Source organism: Dipodomys spectabilis, unplaced genomic scaffold, assembly GCF_019054845.1.
Source record: "Dipodomys spectabilis isolate Male_0828 unplaced genomic scaffold, ASM1905484v1 ptg000140l, whole genome shotgun sequence".
In the NCBI taxonomy this organism is placed as follows: Eukaryota; Metazoa; Chordata; class Mammalia; order Rodentia; family Heteromyidae; genus Dipodomys; species Dipodomys spectabilis.
Window position 1 is genome coordinate 32,300,649 of NW_024870817.1, and position 23,165 is coordinate 32,323,813.

The window sequence follows — 23,165 nt, forward strand, 5'->3', positions numbered from 1 at the left end:
AACAAATAATTATATTCAATATATATTATGTAAGTATTGAACTATGTAGCTTGAGTAGAGATGCAATGAGGAAAGATGGAGAAAAATGGAGGCACATATATCAAGAAGCACTGTACTCATAATTTGACTTGTAGAATTGAAACCTTTTTGTACAACTCTCAAAAAAATAAAAATAAATCAGATGAGATACTGAGAGATACAGCTAGAACAATGGATGAAGTAACTCATGACAAAACAGTAAAAATGTAAAAGACTACAGATGGACGAACAGATGAGCAGTGAGTAAAGAAGTAGAAGTCAATTTTGAAGATGTTATCAGTCTGGGTGCGCAATTCATGCCTGTAATGTGATTTTATTCAGGAGGCTGAGATTAGGAGGTTCACAGTCCAGGTCAGCCTGGCAAAAAATGAGATTTTATTTGAAAAATAATTAACACAAAAAGGGCTAAGAGTATGACTTAAGTGGTAGAGCCCCGTCTGGTAAGTGCAAGGCCTGAGTTAAAATTCTACTACTACCAAAGGGAGAAAATATATGAAAATGTTTTGACTTTGCTGATTGTATGAACAGTAATGGTATTTGTAATTGCAGTGGGGATTTAAACTGGCAATTGTTATTATGGGGGAAGAAAATGCACTTAATTTTAGTCACTATTAGTTTTAATCTTCATATAAGAATTAAATGTTATGTTTAATTCGAGTTCTCTTTTCAAATTGACTCTATAGTGACAAATTTACTGGATCCAAATGACAAAAAACCAACAAAAATCAGTTATTAAGTCTAAATAAAAGGCATGCACACATTCACATAACCATATACAAACATTCACAACCAAAACACTTATATCTTTAATGGGTATAAGAATGCTTTACATTGACAGGGAAAATACATGGAAATAACACAATAAAAATGACTTGAATTTATGCCCCGGATTTCTCTATGGAACTTAAAATCCTCGAGCAGACATTATCTCATTGTTTTAAGAACTGCTATGAAACAATCTGACATTTATAAAACACCATTCATTCTTATAGTCTTAAAGGCTAGAGAAGGCCTGGGAGAATGATATCTTCATATCTATAGAGGGAGGCAGGGATGGAGGGTCCAGAAGGGATAGAGCTGTGGTAGATGTTCTATACAATGGAGAGAGAACTCTACTTTAAAGAGAGCTAGTGGGAGACACTGTTAACCTGGAAGCCATGAGTAAAGAAGAACCTAAAGGATCCAAACTAAGATTATATTATACCTGTCAAATCTGAGGAAATTGTTGGACACTAATTGGTCTTAAGTATACAGTTTTTATTAATTTTACAAAGGAGGAAAAAATAAATGGAATTCTTATTTAGCTTATAATTTAAGTTAACTTAAAAGATAAAAGTATTCACACAATGGAATTCTATGCCTCCATCAGAAAGAATGACATTTCCCAATTTGTTAGGAAATGGAAAGGCTTGGAAAAAATTATATTAAGTGAAGTAAGCCAGGCCCAAAGAAACATAGGTCCCATGGTTTCCCTTATTTGCAATATCTAGTATATGTATGAGTCAAGCGGAAAAAGTCAGATAATGTGATGTTAGGAAAACAAAACCTCAAATATGTATTTTAATGTTTTTGTTTCTTTCATGCATGTGTTTCTAACGCATTTATAAGATTATTTCTTTGTTGCTTTGTATGTCCCTCCCCCACAGTGTAACCCCCGCTTTCACTATATTTGATGTCAGTATAACATGTGGAGGAGATGGGGACAAACAAGTCGTTTAAGGATTCAGGTGGACCTGTTGCAACAATGAGAAGTACAAAATGTCATGTCAAAACCAGCTTTACAATGTCGGTGGGGGGGGGGGTATGATTGGGTTGGAGGGAGGGGGGAGGCTGGGAAGGGAGGTGAAGGGTAAACAAAGGAGGAGGCTGCAATGCTTGGTAAGAAATGTATGCATTATCCTGCCCATGTAATTGTAACCCCTCTGTACAGTATGTTCTCAAATAAAATAAAATAAAATTTAAAAAAAAAAAAAAAGATAAAAGTATTCAAAAAACAAAAAGATTCAAAACTAAATATATTTATGGTATGCAAAATGGTGTTTTGAAGTATGTATACATTGGGGGATGTCTATTAAAATCTATTATATGTGTATATATGTATATATACATATTTATTTGAGATTTTTTTTAAGTATGTAACACTGTTAACTATCTATAGTCACTGCACTGTAGACTAGATCTCCGGATTATTCTTCAAGTGAAATCATGGATCATTAAATCGCCATCTCAATCCCATCCATCCTCTGTCCTGGTAATTATTACTCTGCTGTCTGAAGAACTTCTTCATCTTTAGTGCTTTCTGTGAAGGTAGTGGCCTATTTTCTGCCATCCCATCTGGAATGCTAAATTGTTGATTTAACATATTTGGGGAGGATTATATATTTTTTAAAGACTCCTCTTTCCTCCTTACATTCCCTTTAAGACTGGGACTATGTTGCTGAAAGAAACTTACCTTAAAAAATAAAATAAATGCTGGGTGCAGGTGGCTCAAATCTATAATTCTAGTTTCTCAGGAGGCTGAGACATGAGGACAGTGGTTCAAAACTAGCCTGGGCAAGGAAGTCCCTAAGACTCTTAACTCCAATTAAGCACACACATATAAAGCTTAGTTTTAAACTTACAGTCTGTTTAAGGTTATGCAGAGAAACAGAACCAAAAGGTATGTGTATGTATGTATATGTGGAGCTTTATTATAAGCAATTGGCTTTAATGATTAAAGAGGTTGAGAAGTCTCAAGATCTGTGGTCAGCATCCTATAGCCCCATGAGAGCAGATGATAGTTCCCTTCTGAGTCCAAAGGTCTGAAATCCAGGACAGCTGACACATTTAAGTTACAGTCAGCAGGCTTAAGGCTCAAGAAGAGCCCATGATTCAGTTGATGTATGAAGGTAGGGAAAAAAAACTTAGGCCCAACTCAAGGCAGTCAGTATGAGTTTCTCCCTATGTTAGGAAGGTTATCTTTTCAATTTTATTCAGATCTTCAACTGGTTGGATGAAATCCACTGATATTAGGCTGGCCTTAAAGTAATATTAAATGTTAGTATAATCCCAAATCATCTCCAATAACACATCCAAAATAATCATTAACGAAGCATCTGGTGTTCCAGTAGACCAGTGAAGTTGATACATTAAACTAACCACTAAATTAAGTTATAAGGGCCTCTGATCCATAGAAAAACTAACAGAATTCACTTTTCATGAAGCAGCTGGTGTCAATGTAATAGTTCTTATAAAGGAACTATAATCAGTAAGGTGCCAGGGGCTCATATTGGTAATCCTAGCTTCTCAGGAGTCTTCAATCTAAAAGATTACAGTTTGAAGCCTTTCCAACCACTCCCTCCCTCAAAAAGATCATGAAACTCCATCTCCAAAATAACCAGTAAAAAAAACTGGATTGGAAGTGTGGCTCAAATGGTAGAGCACCAATAAGCAAGTTGATCAAGCCCAAACCTTGAGTTCAACCCCAGATACTGGCAAGAAAAAAAAAAAAAAAAGAGAAAGAGTGAAGGCTCCTTACTTGGACTGGAATATCACAACTAATACCAAAAACTAGTATCTCACTTGTCTCCTCTAGACAAGAAAGAACCCAGAAGGAACCAAACATTCAGATCTTTCCAGCTCCACAACTATGTGATATATGCCAACCACATGCTAACTATTTAGAATGTAAATTGCTGTTACTGAAGTAGAGGTTATTAGTCTGAGGCATATGGCATTGTTGAAGGTGAACCAGGAAAAGGCCATCGAGAAGGGTCTGGGAATAACACAAAGTTGGAAGCCAAGGGAATAAAACTAGTGTAAACAAATCTTTAAGTATATTTTGCTATTGCGTGCATGTTCCATCTTGTATATATCATGAAATGTGAGATACCTACCCAAACTGCACAAAGTTAAATATGCATGGAGGAGCTACAGAAGATGGTGGCATTTTACTTGGGAACTTAAATGGAAGTAGAGGAAATACAAGGGAAGATATGGACATCATAAAATACTTAAAACTAATTTCTCAGTCCCAATCATATAACTGTGAGAGAACAGAACAAGTTTTCTCCAGTAATGAGCATACCAACTCACAGATACATGGGGATTTTGATTATCCCTACAAGGACACCTTTGTTGAGGGCACTGGAGTTGTCCTGATGTTCCTTCCCCTCTTGAAGCTTGGACTACTCAGTGCTTAGTTTTATTTGGTGAAATACTTAAGAATCTCAGCCTATGCCTTAAATTGTGATTGGTTGTAGGCTGGGAGGCCTTACAACTATATAGATATGCTATATATTATGTAATCCAAGATCACAAGGCATAAAATGGAAGAACTGACTAAAATCTAGACTTTGCTGAATTTAGAGGCTGTGATCTTAACCATGACACCACATTGGCTTTTAAAAATCAAAATCTCACATTATTATTTGCCACCAAAAGAAATTACAGCATTCTACATACTTTATGTCTTGGATTCTTTAGTAGATTTTTAAAAAAATAGTTAAGTGAGCATACGAAAACATAAAATTAGCTCATAAAATATAATTTTATTGTTGAAAGAGAAAAATCTTTTTTTTTTTTTTTTTTGGGTCCGGTCATGGGGCCTGAACTCTGGGCCTGGGCGCTGTCCCTCAGCTCTTCAGCTCAAGGCTAGCGCTCTACCACTTGAGCCACAGCACCACTTCCGGCTTTTTTCTTTTTGCTTATGTGGTGCTAAGGAATCGAACCCAGGGCCTCGGGCATGCAAGGCAAGCACTCTACCACTGAGCCACCTTCCCAGCCCAAGAGAAAAATCTTTAGCGGGTATATCTGAGTAGGTTATTTGGACATTGTGTAAAAGAGACAGCCAAAGATGGAAGAAAATGGACTTGAGCTGTGTTCTTTCTTAGTGAGAATGAGAATGAAATCTTCAAAGAGAGGTGAACAGAGCATGGGCTTTCTGTTGCAGGTTACTACCACAGAAAGAACCAAACATTCAGATCTTTCCAGCTCCACACTCTGTGATATATGCCTGCCATGTGCTAACAATTTATGAATGGTAGTTGCTGTTACTGACATAGAGGTTATTGGTCTGAGTCATATGGCATTGTTGAAGGTGAACCAGGAGAAGGCCACTGAGAAGGGTTTGGGAATAGCACAAAGTTGGAAGCCAAGAGAATAAAACTATCTAGTGTAAACAAATCTTTAAGTATATTTTGCTGTTGTGTGCATGTTCCATCTTGCACATATCATGAAATGTGAGATACCTACCCAAACTTCACGAAGTTAAAACAAGCACGCTAGTCCAGAGATGCTGTAGTTTGCTAGTCCTGCTGAAACATTGCTGTGGCCCGCTGTCCCCTACAAGAGCTGCCATTATCTATTCCCACATGGGAATCCCAAACTCCTTTTTTCAAACTGTTGCCACGTATACACATGCTACTAAACAGGAATAGTTTCTTTAAAATGTTGTACAAAAGGGTTTCAATTCGACATATCAATGAGTATAATGGATCCTGATTAATGTTGCCCCTTCTATTGCTTTCCCTTTCTCTCCCAATCCCACCAATCTCAAGTTACCTACTCCATTTTCACATATGTACAGTGAATATTATGACTGTATTTATTCTAACATTTACATTTTGCTAATGTAGAAATGGATATTGCATAAAAGAGACAAAGCTATGAGAAAATAGTACAAGCCCACACTCTCAGTTGCACAGAGTAGATGAATACCAACTAAATGAATATCTTGAGTGAAAAGAAATTAGAGGACAACCCCCCTGCATCTGTTCTAAAAACAATAACATTAATTTTGTTTCAAGCAAATTGCTAGTAATATTTTAAAAAATCTATAACTTGGTTTTGTACACACCAGTTGAATGTAATTCTATCACTTACTTCTGTTGGTGTTTGCCTTTTGTTGTTTCACATTAGGTTTGTAAAACATGTCCATGTTTCTATGTGTAGTTATAGTAACTTTGTTTTCATTGAAAAATAGTATTCAATTGTATGAGAAAGCATAGCACACTTTTCCCATCTACTATCTATCTATCTATCTATCTATCTATCTATCTATGACATATATGTATGTATGCTGTTTACTGCTTCTAGCTATTATGGAGCACATTAATGTGAGTACTTCTACACACATTATACATTTCTGTGGGTTTTTTTTTTGTCAGTCGTGGGGCTTAAACGCTGGGCCTGGGCACTGTCCCTAAGCTCTTTAGCTCAAGGAGAACGCTCTACCACTTGAGCTACAGCACCACTTTCGGTTTTCTGGTGGTTTATTGGAGGTAAGAGTCTCACAGACTCTCCTGCCCAGGCTGGCTTTGAACTGCCATCCTCAGATCTCAGCCTCCTGAGTAGCTAGGATTACAGGCGAGAGCCATCAGCACTTGGCTACATTTCTAATGACTATGTAAGAGTAGAATCAGTGGTTTATGGAGTATGTGTACTTTTAACTTTGGCTAAAGATGGTTATTGCTTTCTAAAGTGATTGTATCAATTCATAGTCCCAATACAAAATAATGGGAGTTCCACTGTATTACATTTCTAGTAACAATGGATATTGTTACTCATTTTCTCAAAAGTTATTTCTGGAGGCTGTGTGGTCTGGCTTTGATTTACATTTTCTGAATATTTATGAAATTGAGTAAATTTTCTTATAATTATAGGACTGAGTATTTTTCTTTGTGAACGGTCCATTGAAATCTGCCAATTTCTCCCTGGGTTATTTCTTTTTTATTGAATATTAATTTTTTTCCTTGATATCATGGCTATGCTATATTTCTCTTCCCACTATCTGCCCTGTCTCTCCACTCATATCAGATACTTTGATGAACAGGGGTTCTAAATTTTAAAATGATAAAAATTCAGCCTATTTTCCTTTTATGATTATTTTTGCGTGTGCTTATATCCTAATCCTTAACTGTATAAAACAAGGCTATAATGAAATTCTCTTAAAATGTTACCTAGAAGTTTGCTTATCAGCCACATTTAAATCTAGACTCCATATGGAATTGATTTTTATGCTTGGTGATTTATACGTCCTCAAATTAATCCAAAATCTGACCATCATTACTAAAAATGGTCTTGGTTCTCCATTGTCTTGAAGTGCTACTTTTTACATGTGTGAGTCTCTTCCAGGCTCTACTGTTTTGCCCTTGATTTCATTCATATGACCTGCTAGTGTTTGTTTTAAATTAAGACAAAAGGTGGCTTACAATTTTCTTTTGTAAATGCCTTTATTAAATATTTTCAACATTACATTAATTTCCTACATTTAATAGCAAACTGTGTCCGCTTTTATACTCTAGAAGAGTTTGTATAACTTAGTTTATTTGAGATAGCTCTACATTCCGTTTCTCTACTGAATAATATTTAGTATCCTATTTCTTAGATTAGCCTGAGAAAAGGGAAGTATTTTTAGTAGCAGATATTTATTTATAATAAACCTATACTTTAAAAATGCTTACAGATTATTTGTATTTTATTTTCTTGTCCAATCTCACTGAGTTTATTGAACAGTATTTTTAAAAAGAGAGCACTTTGCTTTGCCATCCCCATACTATACATTTTTTTGCTTTATTATTTCCTTTATCCTTCAAGTTCAATTTTCTGTTAAAGAATCTTATCGATAAAACTACTTTGACTATTTACCCTAAACATTTGTATATTTATTTACAAATTATATACACCACTAATAACAATTTCCTTGATCTTCTCTATTTGTCTTTCTAGACTAAAAGATAAATTAATAGAAATAGAAATGCAGATATGCTCTTCCTTCTTTTACTGATATGGATTATCTTTGTGCCATTTTGGTCTAAGTGATAGGAAGAAAATAAGCTGGTCCTGCATGGACAAGAAGCTAGAAAAAATATAGCAAGAGGAAGTTGTGTTATGTGTGTGTGTGTGTTTGTATGTGCTAGTCCTGGGACTTGAACTCAGGGCCTGGGTGCTATTCTTGAATCTTTTTGCTCAAGGCTAGTGTTCTACTTCTGCGTTTTTGGTGGTTAATTGGCAATAATTTCACGTACACTCCTGCCTGGCTGGATTCAAACTGTGATCCTCAGAGCTCAACCTCCTGAGTAGCTAGGATTACAAGCATGAGACATTGGAGCCTGGCTCCTACTGAGCTTTTAGTGTCAACTATTACATTAAAAACATTTATAGACAATAACTTTTATTTTAAAGTCTTAATTGTTCTTTATATTTTTGTATATATACACACATATATTTACATATATTTAAATATTAAGACTTGAATTTAAAGCTTTGTTATTGCTAAGTGTTCTACACTTAAGCCATGCTGCCAGCCCATCTTGTTATTTTTCAGTTAAAATCTTGAATTTTGGCTGGAGGCTGGCAGGAATTCTTTAACTTACACTTGGTGTGTTCAACCATTTGAGATAGGATATCACTAATGATTTTTGTCCATGCTTGCCTCAAAGCACAACCCTCTCATCTCTGTGCCCTGCTACCACGAGCCACGAGCTATAGGCATGCACCACCACAGAGGCCTCAAATTTTAGTATAGGGAAACAACGCTGGTCTGGAAATTAGAGTCTTGAGTTCTAATTCCATAACTTTGCTTGTAATGTTGGTATATCCCTAAGCTGGCTGGATTTTAGGTCAGCCTTTTAGTTGACTGACTCCTATGTAGCAGGTGGAGTAGGATTATGTGTTCCTTCCAGGACTAATACCATGATGATTTCACTGGTATGTGCAATATAAATAGAGCACAGTACATGCAGAATTACTGGTACTTAATATATTCCTTCAGGATAGCTTGTTTTCATATTTAAATATAATACACAATATCATAATCTTATATCATATTATGGATTTTTTTCTAAAAACAAAACCACCCCAAAATATTACTAATATTTGCTATTTTGTTAGTTCTGAGAACTCATTATTCCTTTTGTCCTTTCTGCCATTTCCGTTTTTTATGTAGCTCTTAATAATATAACCAAGGGCTTATCTTATTTGGGTGAAAAAATACTAATACTCAAATGCTGTAACTGTACCATTTTCTGGGAGTTTTTGTAAGGAATTTTGAAAATAGAACTATTTAAAACTGTCATCATATTGCATTAATCATTTAAGAAAATCAGTCTAATGCCTCACAGATTAAATTGTCTAAAGTCAGTTTAATGCAACATATTCACAGGTTTACACTATGAAGTTGTGAAAAAGAATATCTTTTTCAAATTTGATTAAGTGCTGCAAGATGTTGAAGAAACTCAGCACTCAGATGAATTACTGTATATGTTTGATGTCATTTTTGGCAAAACCTCAGAAAGTGTCACATAAAAGAAAAACATCATAGTTAAAATAAGGTCTTGACAGCAGTCTGGAAAAGTTAACAATTCCATTCCCAAAGGGGAACTTTTAATCAAACTTTTAATAATGATATAAATTACTCCCATGAGAGAATCTTAATACCAAAACAAAATAATAAATGTGTCTTATTGTGGTGTGGGTACAAACACTTGTGAGCACATATACACACATACACATACACACATATCACCTCTTTTACTATCTAAAATGGACACACTTATAATTATTTCAATTTAGCCTCCAATCTGATTCTAATGTTTATCTGATTCCAATGTTTCCTTGCTGAATTATCAGTGGCAATTTGAGAAAGAAAGGAAAAATGAAATAAAGGAGGAAAGAAATTTAAGGGACAATATATGTCAACATTGGCTAAGGATTTTTAGAAACTGACTTTTTCTTTTAAATGACAAGTATAGGAAATTCTCATCAGCAATGAAGACAGAGTTACAGAGTTCCTGGCTATCAATTCTTCAACATATCTTAAACTCTAGAGTTGAAAATAGTGGGAATTTTCTATTTCTTATCTACATTCATATGATTTTTTTTGTTTTTTTTTTTTTGGTGGGTCATGGGGCTTGAATTTTGGGCCTGAGCGCTGTCCCTCAGCTCTTCAGCTCAAGGCAAACACTCTAGCACTTGAGCCATAGTGCCACTTCTGGTTTTCTGGTGGTTTATTGGAGATAAGAGCCTCACGGACTTTTCCTGCCAGGACTGGCTTTGAACTGCGATCCTCAGATCTCAGCTTCCTGAGTAGCAAGGATTACAGGCGTGAGCCACCAGCACACGGCATTCACATGATCTTTATATCATGTCCTATGTCTTATACCAAGAGAATGGAGAATATATATATATATATATATATATATATATATATATATATATATATATATTTTTTTTTTTTTTTTGCTAGTCCTGGGGCTTAAACTCTGGGACTGGGCACTGTCCCTGAGTTCCTTTTGCTCATGGCTACTGCTCTATCACTTTGAGCCACAGAACCACTTTTTCTTTTCTGGTGGTTAATTAGAGACAAGAGTCTCATGGATTTTCCTCCCTGGGCTGCTTTGAATCATGATCCTCAGATCTCAGCCTCCTGAGTGGTTAGGATTACAGGTGTGAGCCACTGGTATCCAGCAATGAATTATTCTTTTTTTTTTTTTTTTTTGCCAGTCGTGGGGCCTGAACTCTGGCTCTGGGCGCTGTCCCTCAGCTCTTCAGCTCAAGGCTAGCGCTCTACCACTGGAGCCACAGCGCCACTTCTGGCTTTTTCTGTTTATGTGGTACTGAGGAATCGAACCCAGAGCCTCATGCTTGCAAGGCAAGCGCTCTACCGCTGAGCTACCTTCCCAGCCCTGAATTATTCTTAATAAAGCATCTGTTTACTACTAAAGCAAATTAACCACTTATGAGTAATTTCAATAAAAAAGATTTTCAAAAGTATGTTACAAATTATAATAAAATTACAATATAGAGGCAAAAAATACATGTACATTTTTCTGTTATGATGATAAAACTCAGAAAAGTAAACATTACAGTATTAATCATCTTATCTTTGGCAAAAGTAATATGTATCATTAGGTATTATTTCACTTTTTATTTTTTATGCTTTTGTACATTTCTGCTACTTTTTTCCCAAAGGATATACTGTTCATTTACATAGTCATTTATCCACTCATTTCCTCCATACTTTTTTTTAATATTAAGGACATCAATTGTATGAGAAAGCTAAAAGTATACTGACATCCATAAGCTTTCACCTAGATTCACCAGATGTCAATATTTTACCACTTTTGCTCAACTTATTGCTCTCTTCCTCCCTTCTCCCCTATTACATAACATGATTCTTTATCCTAAGTAGTTGATGGTATCTCCAAAACTATTATCATACTAAATAACTTAACATCAATACTATAATATTATGTATTCTACAGACTTTATTCAAATTTCTCCAGCTGCCTATCAAAAAAGTCTTAATCATTTAAAAAAAGGCCATGACTTGGTGAGGATTTTTGTTTTCTTTTTTGGGTCCGGACGTGGGGCCTGAACTCTGGGCCTGTCCCTCAGCTCTTCAGCTCAAGGCTAGCGCTCTACCACTTGAGCCACAGCGCCACTTCCGGCTTTTTTTTTTTTTTGCTTACGTGGTGCTGAGGAATCGAAACCAGGGCCTCAGGCATGCAAGGCAAGCACTTTACCACTGAGCCACCTTCCCAGCCCCAACTGGCATGTTTTTTAACTGCTATGTTTTGGTACATTATTTGGATGTAATCAGGTTAAACATACTTATCTCTTCAGTTCTTTATGTCAAAAAAATTACAATTCTCCTAACTTTGTGAAATATATAGTACATAATTGCTATCAGTAACTATTTTATTACTATATATTTGTAGTGCTGGGGACCAAAACCAGGGTTTTGCATACGCTCATCAAATTTTCCATCTATTGTGATCCATATTTTTTCACTTTATATTACAATTGGCTCTACTTTTATAATTACAAAAACTTTGGATTTTGCTTTTCTAGTTATTTATCTTTAAAAATATTGAAAAAAATTGAGATATATGACACATACTATAAAATTCATTCTTTTAACTTATTCTTTAATCTGTTTTGAATTTAAAAATCCAGATAATGAACTTGTTAGCAACACCCTCTAAGTGAGAGGAAATTGAAAATGACAGATGATGTGTAAGGCTCTCTGGATCAAGTACAAATATACTTTCACATTCTCAAGTAAATGAAGTAAATCAAGTAACATCGAGATGAAGAGCAGACTATTGGGAAAACGAAGTCCTGATACTTTCAGTCTCCAAGAAAAAATGATTATCCAATAATACCTTAACAGAACATTAACAGCCCTGAGTAAGGGACCTCTTTGCTCAATGAGGATTAAATCTGTGTGGAATAGGTATAACACAGCAAGTGCTACAGGAGAGCTTCTGTTTCTTATAAAAATCAAGATAAGCTGGCTTAACATTATATATTTGATGGAAGAAAAATAGTCAAAAACTGTAACTTTCATAGTAGATCAAGCCTGAGGGGTCCTAGTGTGATTTAATCGAGTATTAAAAAGATAGTGTAAAGCAACTGGAAATGGCCCAACGAAATTTGAGAGGTATTAAGAACCTAAGGGATGTGTTTCATGAAGAGGCTTTAAATTTTTTTCCTTGATTTATAAGCTCAGATTGCCCTCTTCCTCTAATTTCTGGCACTAATCATAGAGCAAGCATTGTCTGCTCAGGATCTGACATTTTATCTCCCTAAAGCTGATTAGAGACTATGTTTAAACCTGAACCCCTATGTCACTGTGTTCAGTTTGTCACTGGGTTTGAAATGATGAAACTTAAAAAAAAAACCCGACAGGACTTAAATATAATTTAATGAAAAGGATTTGGTAGTTTATTAAAGAACCTGAGAGAGCCAACACAGGAAACCAACTTTACCTCTAATTAATTATCAATCTCATTCAAAATTTATTACCTCCCAAACCAGTCCTATGAAGAGGCTGGAGTGATTTAGAATGGGACTACAGATACTTCAGGCTGTAAATAGGAGTGTCCTGTCATACATTTCTTTTTAGGCACTGCTGCTATCTAAAAAAAAATATGTCACACACTTTATTTACCTAAATTGGGGCACAGGGTAGCCCTGCTGCTGATTTTGCATTCAACTCAGAAAACTAACTGTTCTGAAATTTGCAAAATTAAGTTTAATGCTGTTAAAAGTCAATTATATATGACTGTAATTATGGCATATTATTTGACATTGTTTCCTTTATGTACTAAAACACTGTCATATACATTATCTTGAATCTTCAAAAGTAAATGATAGAAAAGTGCAAAATCATAAATTTACAATTATATAATATGTATCTCTAAGTATACATAATCTATTACATAACATTCCTATGATACAAGAAATAGAAGAGGCGTTCAAATTTATATATTAACAACAGAGAGGTCTAGGTTTTAAAGTAACTTGTGCAGTATGATAGAGTAGATTAAAAAATACAACTACGTCATTCCTTAATTGTCACTACACATTTGGGTAAAGAGTAAAAAATCAATGAAATATTAATCTCTTGATCAAAGAGACAACAGAATTCTAGAACAGAATCCTAAAACAATGGAATTCCTAAAGAAAGTATCATGCCTATAGAGCTTAATGGCAGAACTGCATTCATGTAAGCATGCCCACACAAGTATTTTAATGCATAGACACTAAGATACAAGTTTTTCTTGGTCTAGTAAGTACTTCCCAATGATTCCAAGCATCATGAACTGTCAATAGTCAGCAAGTGTTAGGACTTTTCAGGTGGAATCATAAAACCAAAGCTTTACTTAAGCATTAACGTATTCACACAGACAGCTTGTGAAAACAAAGAGTATTATTATAGAAGTACAATTTTGAAAAGCATGAACAGGAAATTTGTTCTGGGATTTTAAGTATGTCAGATGTGTTGGTATGGCTTTTGTCAGATTTTTGTATATGGGCTTTAACTATGTTAACACAGTATTAAAGCTCATATTTTCAACTTATAAACTTTAGGTAAGAAACAACATGAATCTAGGAATAGCCATTTTTTTTCTTCTTACAAATACAAAATTCTTGTATTTATAGAGTAATATAGGTTTATCAGAGGTTTTCTTACTGTTTAACTTCCTATAGGAAAGCTAAAGAATTATGAGGCATTTTACCCCTGCATTTACAAAAAGAGAATCAGTTGGATTTAAATAACTCCACTGCTAGTAACTCTAGGAATTCTAATATTTCCCTACTTATTTTATGAGAAAATAGAGTATTCCAAAATACTGGACAGCACTGTCACAAGAATTATCATTAATAATACCAAAGTCATGTTTGTTTTTTCTCCAGTCCTAAGGCTTGAACTCAGGATCTAGATGATGTCCCTTAGATTTTTCTCACTTCCAGCTTTTTGGTGGTAAACTGAAGATAAAAGTCCCGTAGACTTTCTTGCCTGGACTGGCTTTGAACCACGATCCTCAAGTCTCAGTCTTCTAAGTAGCTAGGATTACAGGTGTGAGCCACTGATGCCTGGCAAAAGCTAATGTATTTCTAGTATATACATATTTCCATATACTAGGAGGTATAGCACATGCAACAGGTGGAAATTCATGTGGCAATCTTGTTTATATTATACAATGATTTGCTACTTTAAATTATCTAAAAGGCATTTAAAAATATTAATTATCTGCTTCAAACTTTACTGGCAAATTAAAGTTTTTTGTTTTTGTTGTTCAAAAGACTAAGTCATACAGAATTACCAGAACACTTAGATAGTTCAGTGTAGTGTTAGACTAAAATAAAATGCTTTATAAAAGCCAGATATGTAAGCCACATAGCATAATCAAAAAGGCTTTCCTGAACAGGTCCAAGAGAGTATTCAGTTCAATTGATGCATGAAGTTTCAGAGTCAAGGTCAAATAACACTACTCCACTTCTTTTTAAGTGAAGATCCTTACAACTACACATGAGAACTTCTGGATGTGTTCCCAGAATTCAGTTAGCTTTATCCTTGGAATATCTACAGACTGGCAAGACAGCCTAAGTTCTGATATACACTGAAAGATGTTTAAAATTCTGCTTTGTTTCTATAATGTTATGCTGTAAGATAGCTCATGGTATCATTTGTAATCGCAGAGTAAAAAATACTTCCAGTCTTAAAAATTGGATAGCTGAAATTCACAAATCTTCCACAATAAACAATTTTCTATGATTTATTACCAATACTATCCAAAAGATCAAAGGAAGCTTACTGGAAATTTAATTCCAAGAAAAAATGTAATGCATAACATGCATCATAAATACATTCTAAGAAAGGATATCATTAAGCCTTCTAAAAAGGTGGTGATAACATGGCTCCTAATAGCACTTTAAAAATATCAGAATCAAAAAAAGATCTAGCTTGTGGGTTCTAAAGGCAAAACTTGGCTGACAGGAATCAGCATTGCTTTGTGATTCCAGAAGGGAGAATGCAGGAGCAGCCTGCAATACCAGAAATTTAAAAAAAGTTCAAGGGATAGTGGTAAACTGAAAGGACCAGGTCCTTATGAAAGACATGCATGGCTCTTGACTATGAAAGATCTTAATATTGAAAATACATGGGGGGCTCAGACCTGAGGACCGTGATTCAAAAACAGCTCAGGCAGGAAAGTCCATGAGACTCTTATTCCCAATTAATTACAGAAAAAGCCAGAAGTGGTGCTGTGGCTCAAGTGGTAGAGCTCTAGCCCTGAGTAAAAGGAGGTCTGTGACAGCACCCAGGCCCAGAGTTCAAGTCTCAGGACAAAAAAAGGAAGGAAGGAAGGAAGGAAGGAAGGAAGGAAGGAAGGAAGGAAGGAAGGAAGGAAGGAAGGAAGGAAGGAAGGAAGGAAGGAAGGAAGGGAGGAAGGAAGGAAGAAAGGAAGGAAGGAAGGAGAAAGAAAGGAAAGAGAGAGAGAGAAAGAAAGAAAGAAAAGAAAGAAAGAAAGAAAGAAAGAAAGAAAGAAAGAAAGAAAGAAAGAAAGAAAGAAAGAAAGAAAGAAAGAAAGAAAGAAAGAAAGGAAGGAAGGAAGGAAGGAAGGAAGGAAGAAAGAAAGGAAGAAAGAAAGAAAGAGAAAAAGAAAATACATCTCACCAGAAATGGAGCCTTGGCTCAAGTGGTAAGAGAACTAGCTTTGAATGCAAATGCTCAGGGAAGTTCCCAGAGCCTTAGTTCAAGCACCAGAAATGGCATAAACACACACACACAGACACACAGACACAGACACAGACACACAGACACACACAGACACACACACACACAAATCACGGGAACTGGATTATTTTTGCAACTTTCTTGTAAGTCTTGTATTTTTTCAAAATAAAAAATAAAGAAAATAAAATGGGCTATTCTAAAATCAGAAAACAAAATCAAAGCCAGCAAGTACATTACCCCCACTGTTTTGGAAGCCAGTTTCAATTGTCACTCAGAGCTAAGGAAAATCCAGAAATTTTTGTTGAGGAAAATAACATTCAGAAAAATAATTCCTCATAATCTCTAACCATGACATTCAAAAGATTTTTGAGACTATCATCATTCACCTACATGGACTAAAGACTCAAATATTAACTTTTGTGTTAAAAATTCAGTCTTTTAAGATTCAAATCTTTCTTAATTATATTTAGTATCTCAAAGGCAAATAAATACACATATAGTCTTTCAACTGTGCAGAATTACTATTATTATTTTTTATTGCATTTATCTCATTCCTATTTGATCATGGACTACAAAGGCAAGCACCATGCATTTCTAACTTCATAACCTAACTGTGGCACCTTTCCCTTTTTCTTTTCTTTTCTTTTCCTTTCCTTTCCTTTCTTTTCGCTATCTTTCCTCTCTCTCTCTCTCTTTCCTCTCTCTCTCTCTTTTGTTTTTGTGTGCGTTCTAGTCCTGAGGCTTCATTGAACTTCAGGCCTGGGCATGGTTGCTGAGCCTGTTTACTTAAGACTAACTAGCACTTTACCATTTGGGCCATAGCTCCATTTCTGGCTTTTTGGTGGTTAGTTGGAAATAAACGTGTCATGAACTTTTCTGCCTGGGCTGACTTTAAACCATGATGCTCAGATCTCAGCCTCTTAAATAGCTAGGATTATAGGCTTGAGCCACTGGCACTCCATGCTGGTACATTTCTTCTTTTTTTGGGGGGCGGGGGGTCCAGTCTGAACTCTAGGCCTGCGCACTGTCCCTCAGTTCTTCAGCTCAAGGCTAGCGCTCTACTACTTGAGCCACAGTGCCACTTCCGGCTTTTTTTTCTGCTTATGTGGTGCTGAGGAATAGAACCCAGGGCCTCATACATGCAAGGCAAGCACTCTGCCACTGAGCCACCTTCCCAGCCCAATGCTGGTACATTTCTTAAGGTACAAGGATATTCATAAATATTATTTTACTCAAAATGAATAAAAATTATAAGCAAGTGATTGATCGAGTTCAATGGATTGCTTTCAGGTGTCTAATATAGTTATAAGAAAAAATTCCCTGGGGGGAATATGTATAATTCAAAATAAACAATAGTTCTTGAAGCTTTCCATATTGCCAGTACATCTTGTTTTTATTCTAGGTTATAGTGCTTGAACTCGGAACCTTGTGTTCTTGCCTAGCTTTTTTTTTTTTTTTCATCCATCATAGGGCTTGAACTCTGGGCCTGGGCGCTGTCCTGCGCTGTTCAGCTCAAGGCTAGCACTCTACCGCTTGAGCTACAGTGCCACTTCCGGTTTTCTAGTAGTTTATTGTAGATAAGAGTCTCACGGACTTTCCTGCCCAGGCTGGCTTTGAACCGTGATCCTCAGATCTCAGCCTCCTGAGTAGTTAGGATTACAGGTGTGAGCCACTGGCGCCCGGCTTCAATTGCTTAGCTTTTCTGTACAAGGCTTATACTCTAACGGTTGGGCCAAATCTCTTACTTCCTTCAAATTATATGTAAATTTATCTTTTCTTTTAAATATAGTTTATAATTTGCGCTATTACAGATGAGTTAATTTTGTCTTAGCAGTTAGTTTCATTCAAATATATATTTTATTTCAGTGGCTTTCAAAACTTCATGAAATGTAAGTAATTGAGGATATAGTTCAGAGTTATGTAGTATTACTTCTGCTACTTAAAACACTAATATGTTGTTTGAATTTTGCAGTTTTGTTCTGCATCAGAACACACATTCTTTATGGCAAGATATGTTTCATCTTTTTTTTTTGTAATATAGTATCAGTGACTCTCAAAACTCCAGGCCATAGGAATCTTCAAGCTTCACATAAACATGAGAATACAGTGGATATAAGTATGCAAAAGCAAATCTATTACATCAAATTTAGTACATGCTTTTACAGGCAATGGAATAAAATTTCTAATTTGGTTTGAAAGTGAATCTACAGTACAATTTGTTATTTCAAAAAGAAAACAGACTTGAGAGTTCTAAGCTGTAGTTTCGGAAACTAACCTTTATACGTTTTCAGGTAAAAAAAAAAGTTCTATAGTAAATTAAAGATTTTTTTTCGGGGCTGGGAAGGTGGCTCAGTGGTAGAGCGCTTGCCTTGCATGCATGAGGCCCTGGGTTCAATTCCTCAAAACCACATAAGCAAAAAGAAAAAAGCCAGAAGTGGCGCTGTGGCTCAAGTGGTAGAGCGCTAGCCTTGAGCTGAAGAGCTGAGGGACAGCACCCAGGCCCAGAGTTCAGGCCCCATGACCGGACCAAAAAAAAAAAAAAATTTTTTTTTCATGAAATAAAATAGCTTTTCTAAAGCTATTCTAGCTTAATAAAATTTATAGTGAATCAGAGACTATATTAACCAGCATAAACAGCAAGGTATTATTTTGATCATTTTTATCAATATTTAGATCTTCTATGTCAACATAAAGTAAAAACAAGTGAAAACCAACATTATGTATTTAATACTATCCAAACCAACACACAAATGTTCATATAAACCTTGAACATGGGTCCCAAATGCTTCTCTGAAATGTTTTAGAGCACACACATACAAAAAAAAATGAACATTTCATTCTTGTCCACTTACAATCCAGTTATGTGCTATGGTAGCATTAAGTTTTGTTTTATTTTTAATACTGTTAATGCTCATTAAGCCTGCTTAAGAGCCATAATTATAACCATCTTTCCATCAAATTTTCTTCTTTGAAAAATGCTCTAAATAGAAATTTATTTTATTGGCTACCTGTTCAAAGCAAGTAGGGGAAAGCAAACAAAAATCTCAAGAAGAAGGGAAGTGGGAAGCTGGAATGGAGAAGGAAAGGAGGAAGCTGGAGGGGGGGTAAAAAAAAAAACAACATCAAGAGAAACTGCAAAGTCCTTACCTTCATTTCTTTTCTCTACTTTTGTTGCATCTTCTAGCTTTTTTTGTTTTGCTGCTAACAATTCCCTCTTTAACTGTCTAGCTTCTTTTCTGAGCTCTTCACTATAAAGAAAAAGAAAGTTATTTTTAATCATATAATGTACTAGCATTATATAACTTACTTGTTTTGCTAAACAAAAAAGTGAATGATGTAATTTTATTTCTGTATACAATTGTTATAAAGAAACATACCTATAAAAGAAAAAGAAGTAGGAGGAGGAGGAGGAAGAGGTGGTGGTGGAGGAGGAGGAGAAGAAATAAAAAGACATGATGAATTTCTGGATTCAGGATGGTTTAAGCACTACTGATCAAGGTTCATGTATTGGAGACTTGGCCCCAATGATGATGGTATTTAGTGGTGAAGAGGTGTCACCAGTGGGAGATCCTTAGGCTAATATGGATGGAAGGGGTCTTGGTACATCCAAGTATCTCTAGTTCTCTGTTTCATGGTCATCTGTCATGGAGTGACCCAGCAGGTGTTGCAGATTGTCCTGCCAGAGTCTGCTATGCTATTTGGCCTTCCAGTATCTAAAACCGTGAGCTAAATAAATACCTTGTTTGTAAAATTAGCCAATCTCAGATATTTCATTATAGTAACAGAAGTTTGATTAATGTAAACCTTTAGGGTCACTTGTGAATAGTTAAAGCTCTTCATATTGTATCTTTGAATGTCAAACATCAACTCTACAGCCAGCCACAGCTAGGCATGGATCATGGAAGGCCTCCCCTTCTGGAAATAAGAGTCAAAGTTATTGAAGCGAAGGATTAGTAAAATCTAAAATCTAAATTGTTCCACATTGAGTGAACATTTAGGGATTCTTCTTGATTTTAAATCCCAGGCCTTTCTACCATTCACTAACCTGTATTAGATTTAGATAGGCCTCATGACATCAGATACAAATAGTCGTAGTTTAAAATTAGCCTTCAAGATCTTTGAATTCTGAAACTATCCTTTCAGATTAAAAGTCCACTACCTTTTAAGAATCCACTACCTTTTAAGTCTGTTTATCCTTTTCTTCCTGCTCAAGTTGTTCATACTCCTAACAATCAAAGCATAGTTCCTGGTCTATCACAGCACCATAGTGATTCTCATTGGCTTTGTATCCACTCTAGGTGATAAATATGGTATGGTCAGTCTTTTTACCAGTGATTCATTAGTTCTCTTAATTTTTTCAACTGCCCTATAGACACATTACAGCTTCTCCTGGGAGAAATTGTAGATCTGGGTTAAGCATTTCCCCCTAGGACCTGTTCCAGAAGACAAACTGCTGAGAATACGTAATGTGAGCCATGAGATGTTGCCATGGATCTGCCCTTGTAACAAGTTCTACTGATGATTTCTGTGTGCATGCAGGCTTGGGACTTTACAATAGAAATTAACTTCTCTCTCTTTACAATGTCAGGCTACTCCTACTCCTTTCATTGAACAAACAAATATGCTTAAGTTTCTCTGGATTCTATTCAGATCAAGTGATTATTATCCTCACAAATGGATTCTGTTCCTGAAAGGATAGTCTATTTGTAGAGTCTACTTCATAATCTCTTGCAATCTATCTCTCTTGTACTCTACTGAAACTGCTTCTATATATCACACAAATTCAATGGTCTTTTCTCAGTTCTTCTCTTCTTTGGCCTCTCTATCATTCAACAATGTTAACTACTTCCTTCCTGAAATTCTGTCCTAATCAGACTTCTTAGCATTTTAGCATCATGACTTTTCAGTCCTCCAGTTTACTTTTACTTCCTACTTACAAGTTGTTAACATTTTTCTTCTCTATCCACTGTACTCAGACATTTTTATAAAATCTCATGAGATAAATTAACACTCATATATTGGTTATTCTCAACTCTAGATCTTTTGCCTCGATTTGGGTCCTGCATTTGTAACCATCTGTTACAAATCTTCATGCTAACCAACAGAAATTTAAGGTAAGACATACAAGTAATTTAAAGTTTTCCAGAAGCTACATCTTTCCAAAGTAACACACACACACACACACACACACACACACACACACACACACACCAAACTTTTAAATTATCCTTAAAATTCTATACCAAGCAATATAGAAAATATTAATGTGACATTTTTATATTTTTGTTCAAATCTTTAAAATCTGGTATTCATTTTGCTTGTATAGCACATTGCATTACTTACATTTCAAAGACTCTGGTCTAGAAAGAAAACAGGTCAGATATTTCAAAATAATATATCCTACATTTATTCCTTCTAAAATAAAAATGAAACCATTACAAATGACCAGGCCTTGAACTTCTCCTAGACTCTCCCTTTCCTCTTCATTGAATTAGTATAGAAACAGATTTCACCATACTACTCATGGTCACTACTGTAGAGAGCTGCGAGAGGCAGCACCTGGAAGATGGTGCCGGCTTCCGCCCTCCGCCTTCCCGATGGCGAATGCTCTCTGTGGCAAACAACTCCTTATATGGCTAAGGCAAAGAATCTGGCTTGCTTCCGCGCACCTGAACCTAATGGTGGTTCCCACGTGGCGTATCAGGGTTGGCTACCCAGCGGGTACTTAAGGCTGTGGGGAATTCTCCCCGGGGTTGGGGTCAGAAGATTACTCAAAGGTCCTGAATAAACTGCAGAGAGAAGAGTTCGGTGTCGCGTCTTCCTTGCTGGTCGAGGCGGTCGCGGCACGTGGTGGCCCGTATGGGGAACTCAGCCATAACCCCAACGAGGACTCAGAACTCTCTGCGGTCAGGGTGGTGCACCGGTAAGTTCCCAGGTAAAAGGGGAATCCGCGACAAGAGCGGGGGTAAGTCCCCAGGTAAAAGGGGAATCCGTGACAAGAGCGGGGAGTAAGTTCCCAGGTAAAAGGGGAATCCGCGACAAGAGCGGGGGGATTTTTGCTCTTCTCTGTAGATAAAGAGAGCGAGAACCCGGGGCTAGTCAATATATTGAGTAGCCAAAAGTGAAAGTAAAAGATTGTTTACCAGGTTAAGATTTTTAAAACATGGGTGCTTCTTCTTCGCACCTAATTTTTTTGGCTCTCAATGAGCTACTGCATTCAAAGAAGTTAAAAATAAAAAAGAGTACTTTAGAGAGATTTTTGGATGAATGTGACATCGTTGCCCCGTGGTTCGCTGTCTCCGGAAGCCTCACGGTGGCCTCTTGGGAGAAACTAGGGAGGGACCTAGATTTTGCCTCTGAACAAGGAACGCTTAAGAGCGGAGTGAGACCAATATGGAAACTGGTAAGAGGCTGTCTTGAGGACCAGCGCTGCAGTGAGGCGGTAGAGAATGGTCAGGCCGCCCTAGAAATGCTGCAGGAAGATAGATCAGAAAGGGCAGACAGCGAAAAGGAGGAGAGCAGGGTGGGGGTTATACCCCGATCTTGCCGAACTAGAGACCTCTGAGTCTACAGACTTAGAGGAACTACAATCACTCATAGAACAAATAGAAAAAACAAAGATAAAGAGGAGGAAAGGGAAGGAGAGAGAGGACCCAGATAAAGACGAATGCACGCCTTCCATGTGCCGCGCCGCACCCTCGGCCCCTCTGCTCTATGCGGAGGACCCCGGTTTTGGAAAGTGGTCAGAACCGAGTTACATCTAGCCTGTCCAATATTTCAGTATCCACAGGGACAGCGGTATCATGAACCCTTAGATTTTAAGGTTATAAAATCTTTAGCTGAGTCTGTGCGGACATACGGAATCACAGCCTCCTTTACTGTAGCCCAGGTGGAGGCCCTAAACAGACACTGCATGACACCTGGTGATTGGAGTGGGCTCGCACGAGCTTGTTTGAGCCCAGGTCAGTATTTAGATTGGAAGGCCTTTTTGATTGAATTTGCTAGTGAAGAGGCTGCGGCCAATCAGGCTGCGGGAAACCCAGCTTGGGACAGAAATATGCTGCTTGGAAGGGGCTGGGAACGTGGCTCAGTGGTAGAGCTCTTGCCTTGCATGCCTGAG

At 36.5% G+C, this 23,165-nt stretch overlaps 1 protein-coding gene across 1 annotated transcript in view; it reads right to left on the reverse strand.

Moving 5' to 3' along the window:
* The window catches only part of Cwc27 (CWC27 spliceosome associated cyclophilin), a 195,768-nt gene that overhangs the window by 74,659 nt on the left and 97,944 nt on the right, over nt 1–23,165 (reverse strand). Inside the window, exon 11 of the mRNA XM_042690943.1 lies at nt 19,193–19,293. Coding sequence (XP_042546877.1) covers nt 19,193–19,293 — 101 coding nt within the window. The remainder of the gene's footprint in view (nt 1–19,192; nt 19,294–23,165) is intronic.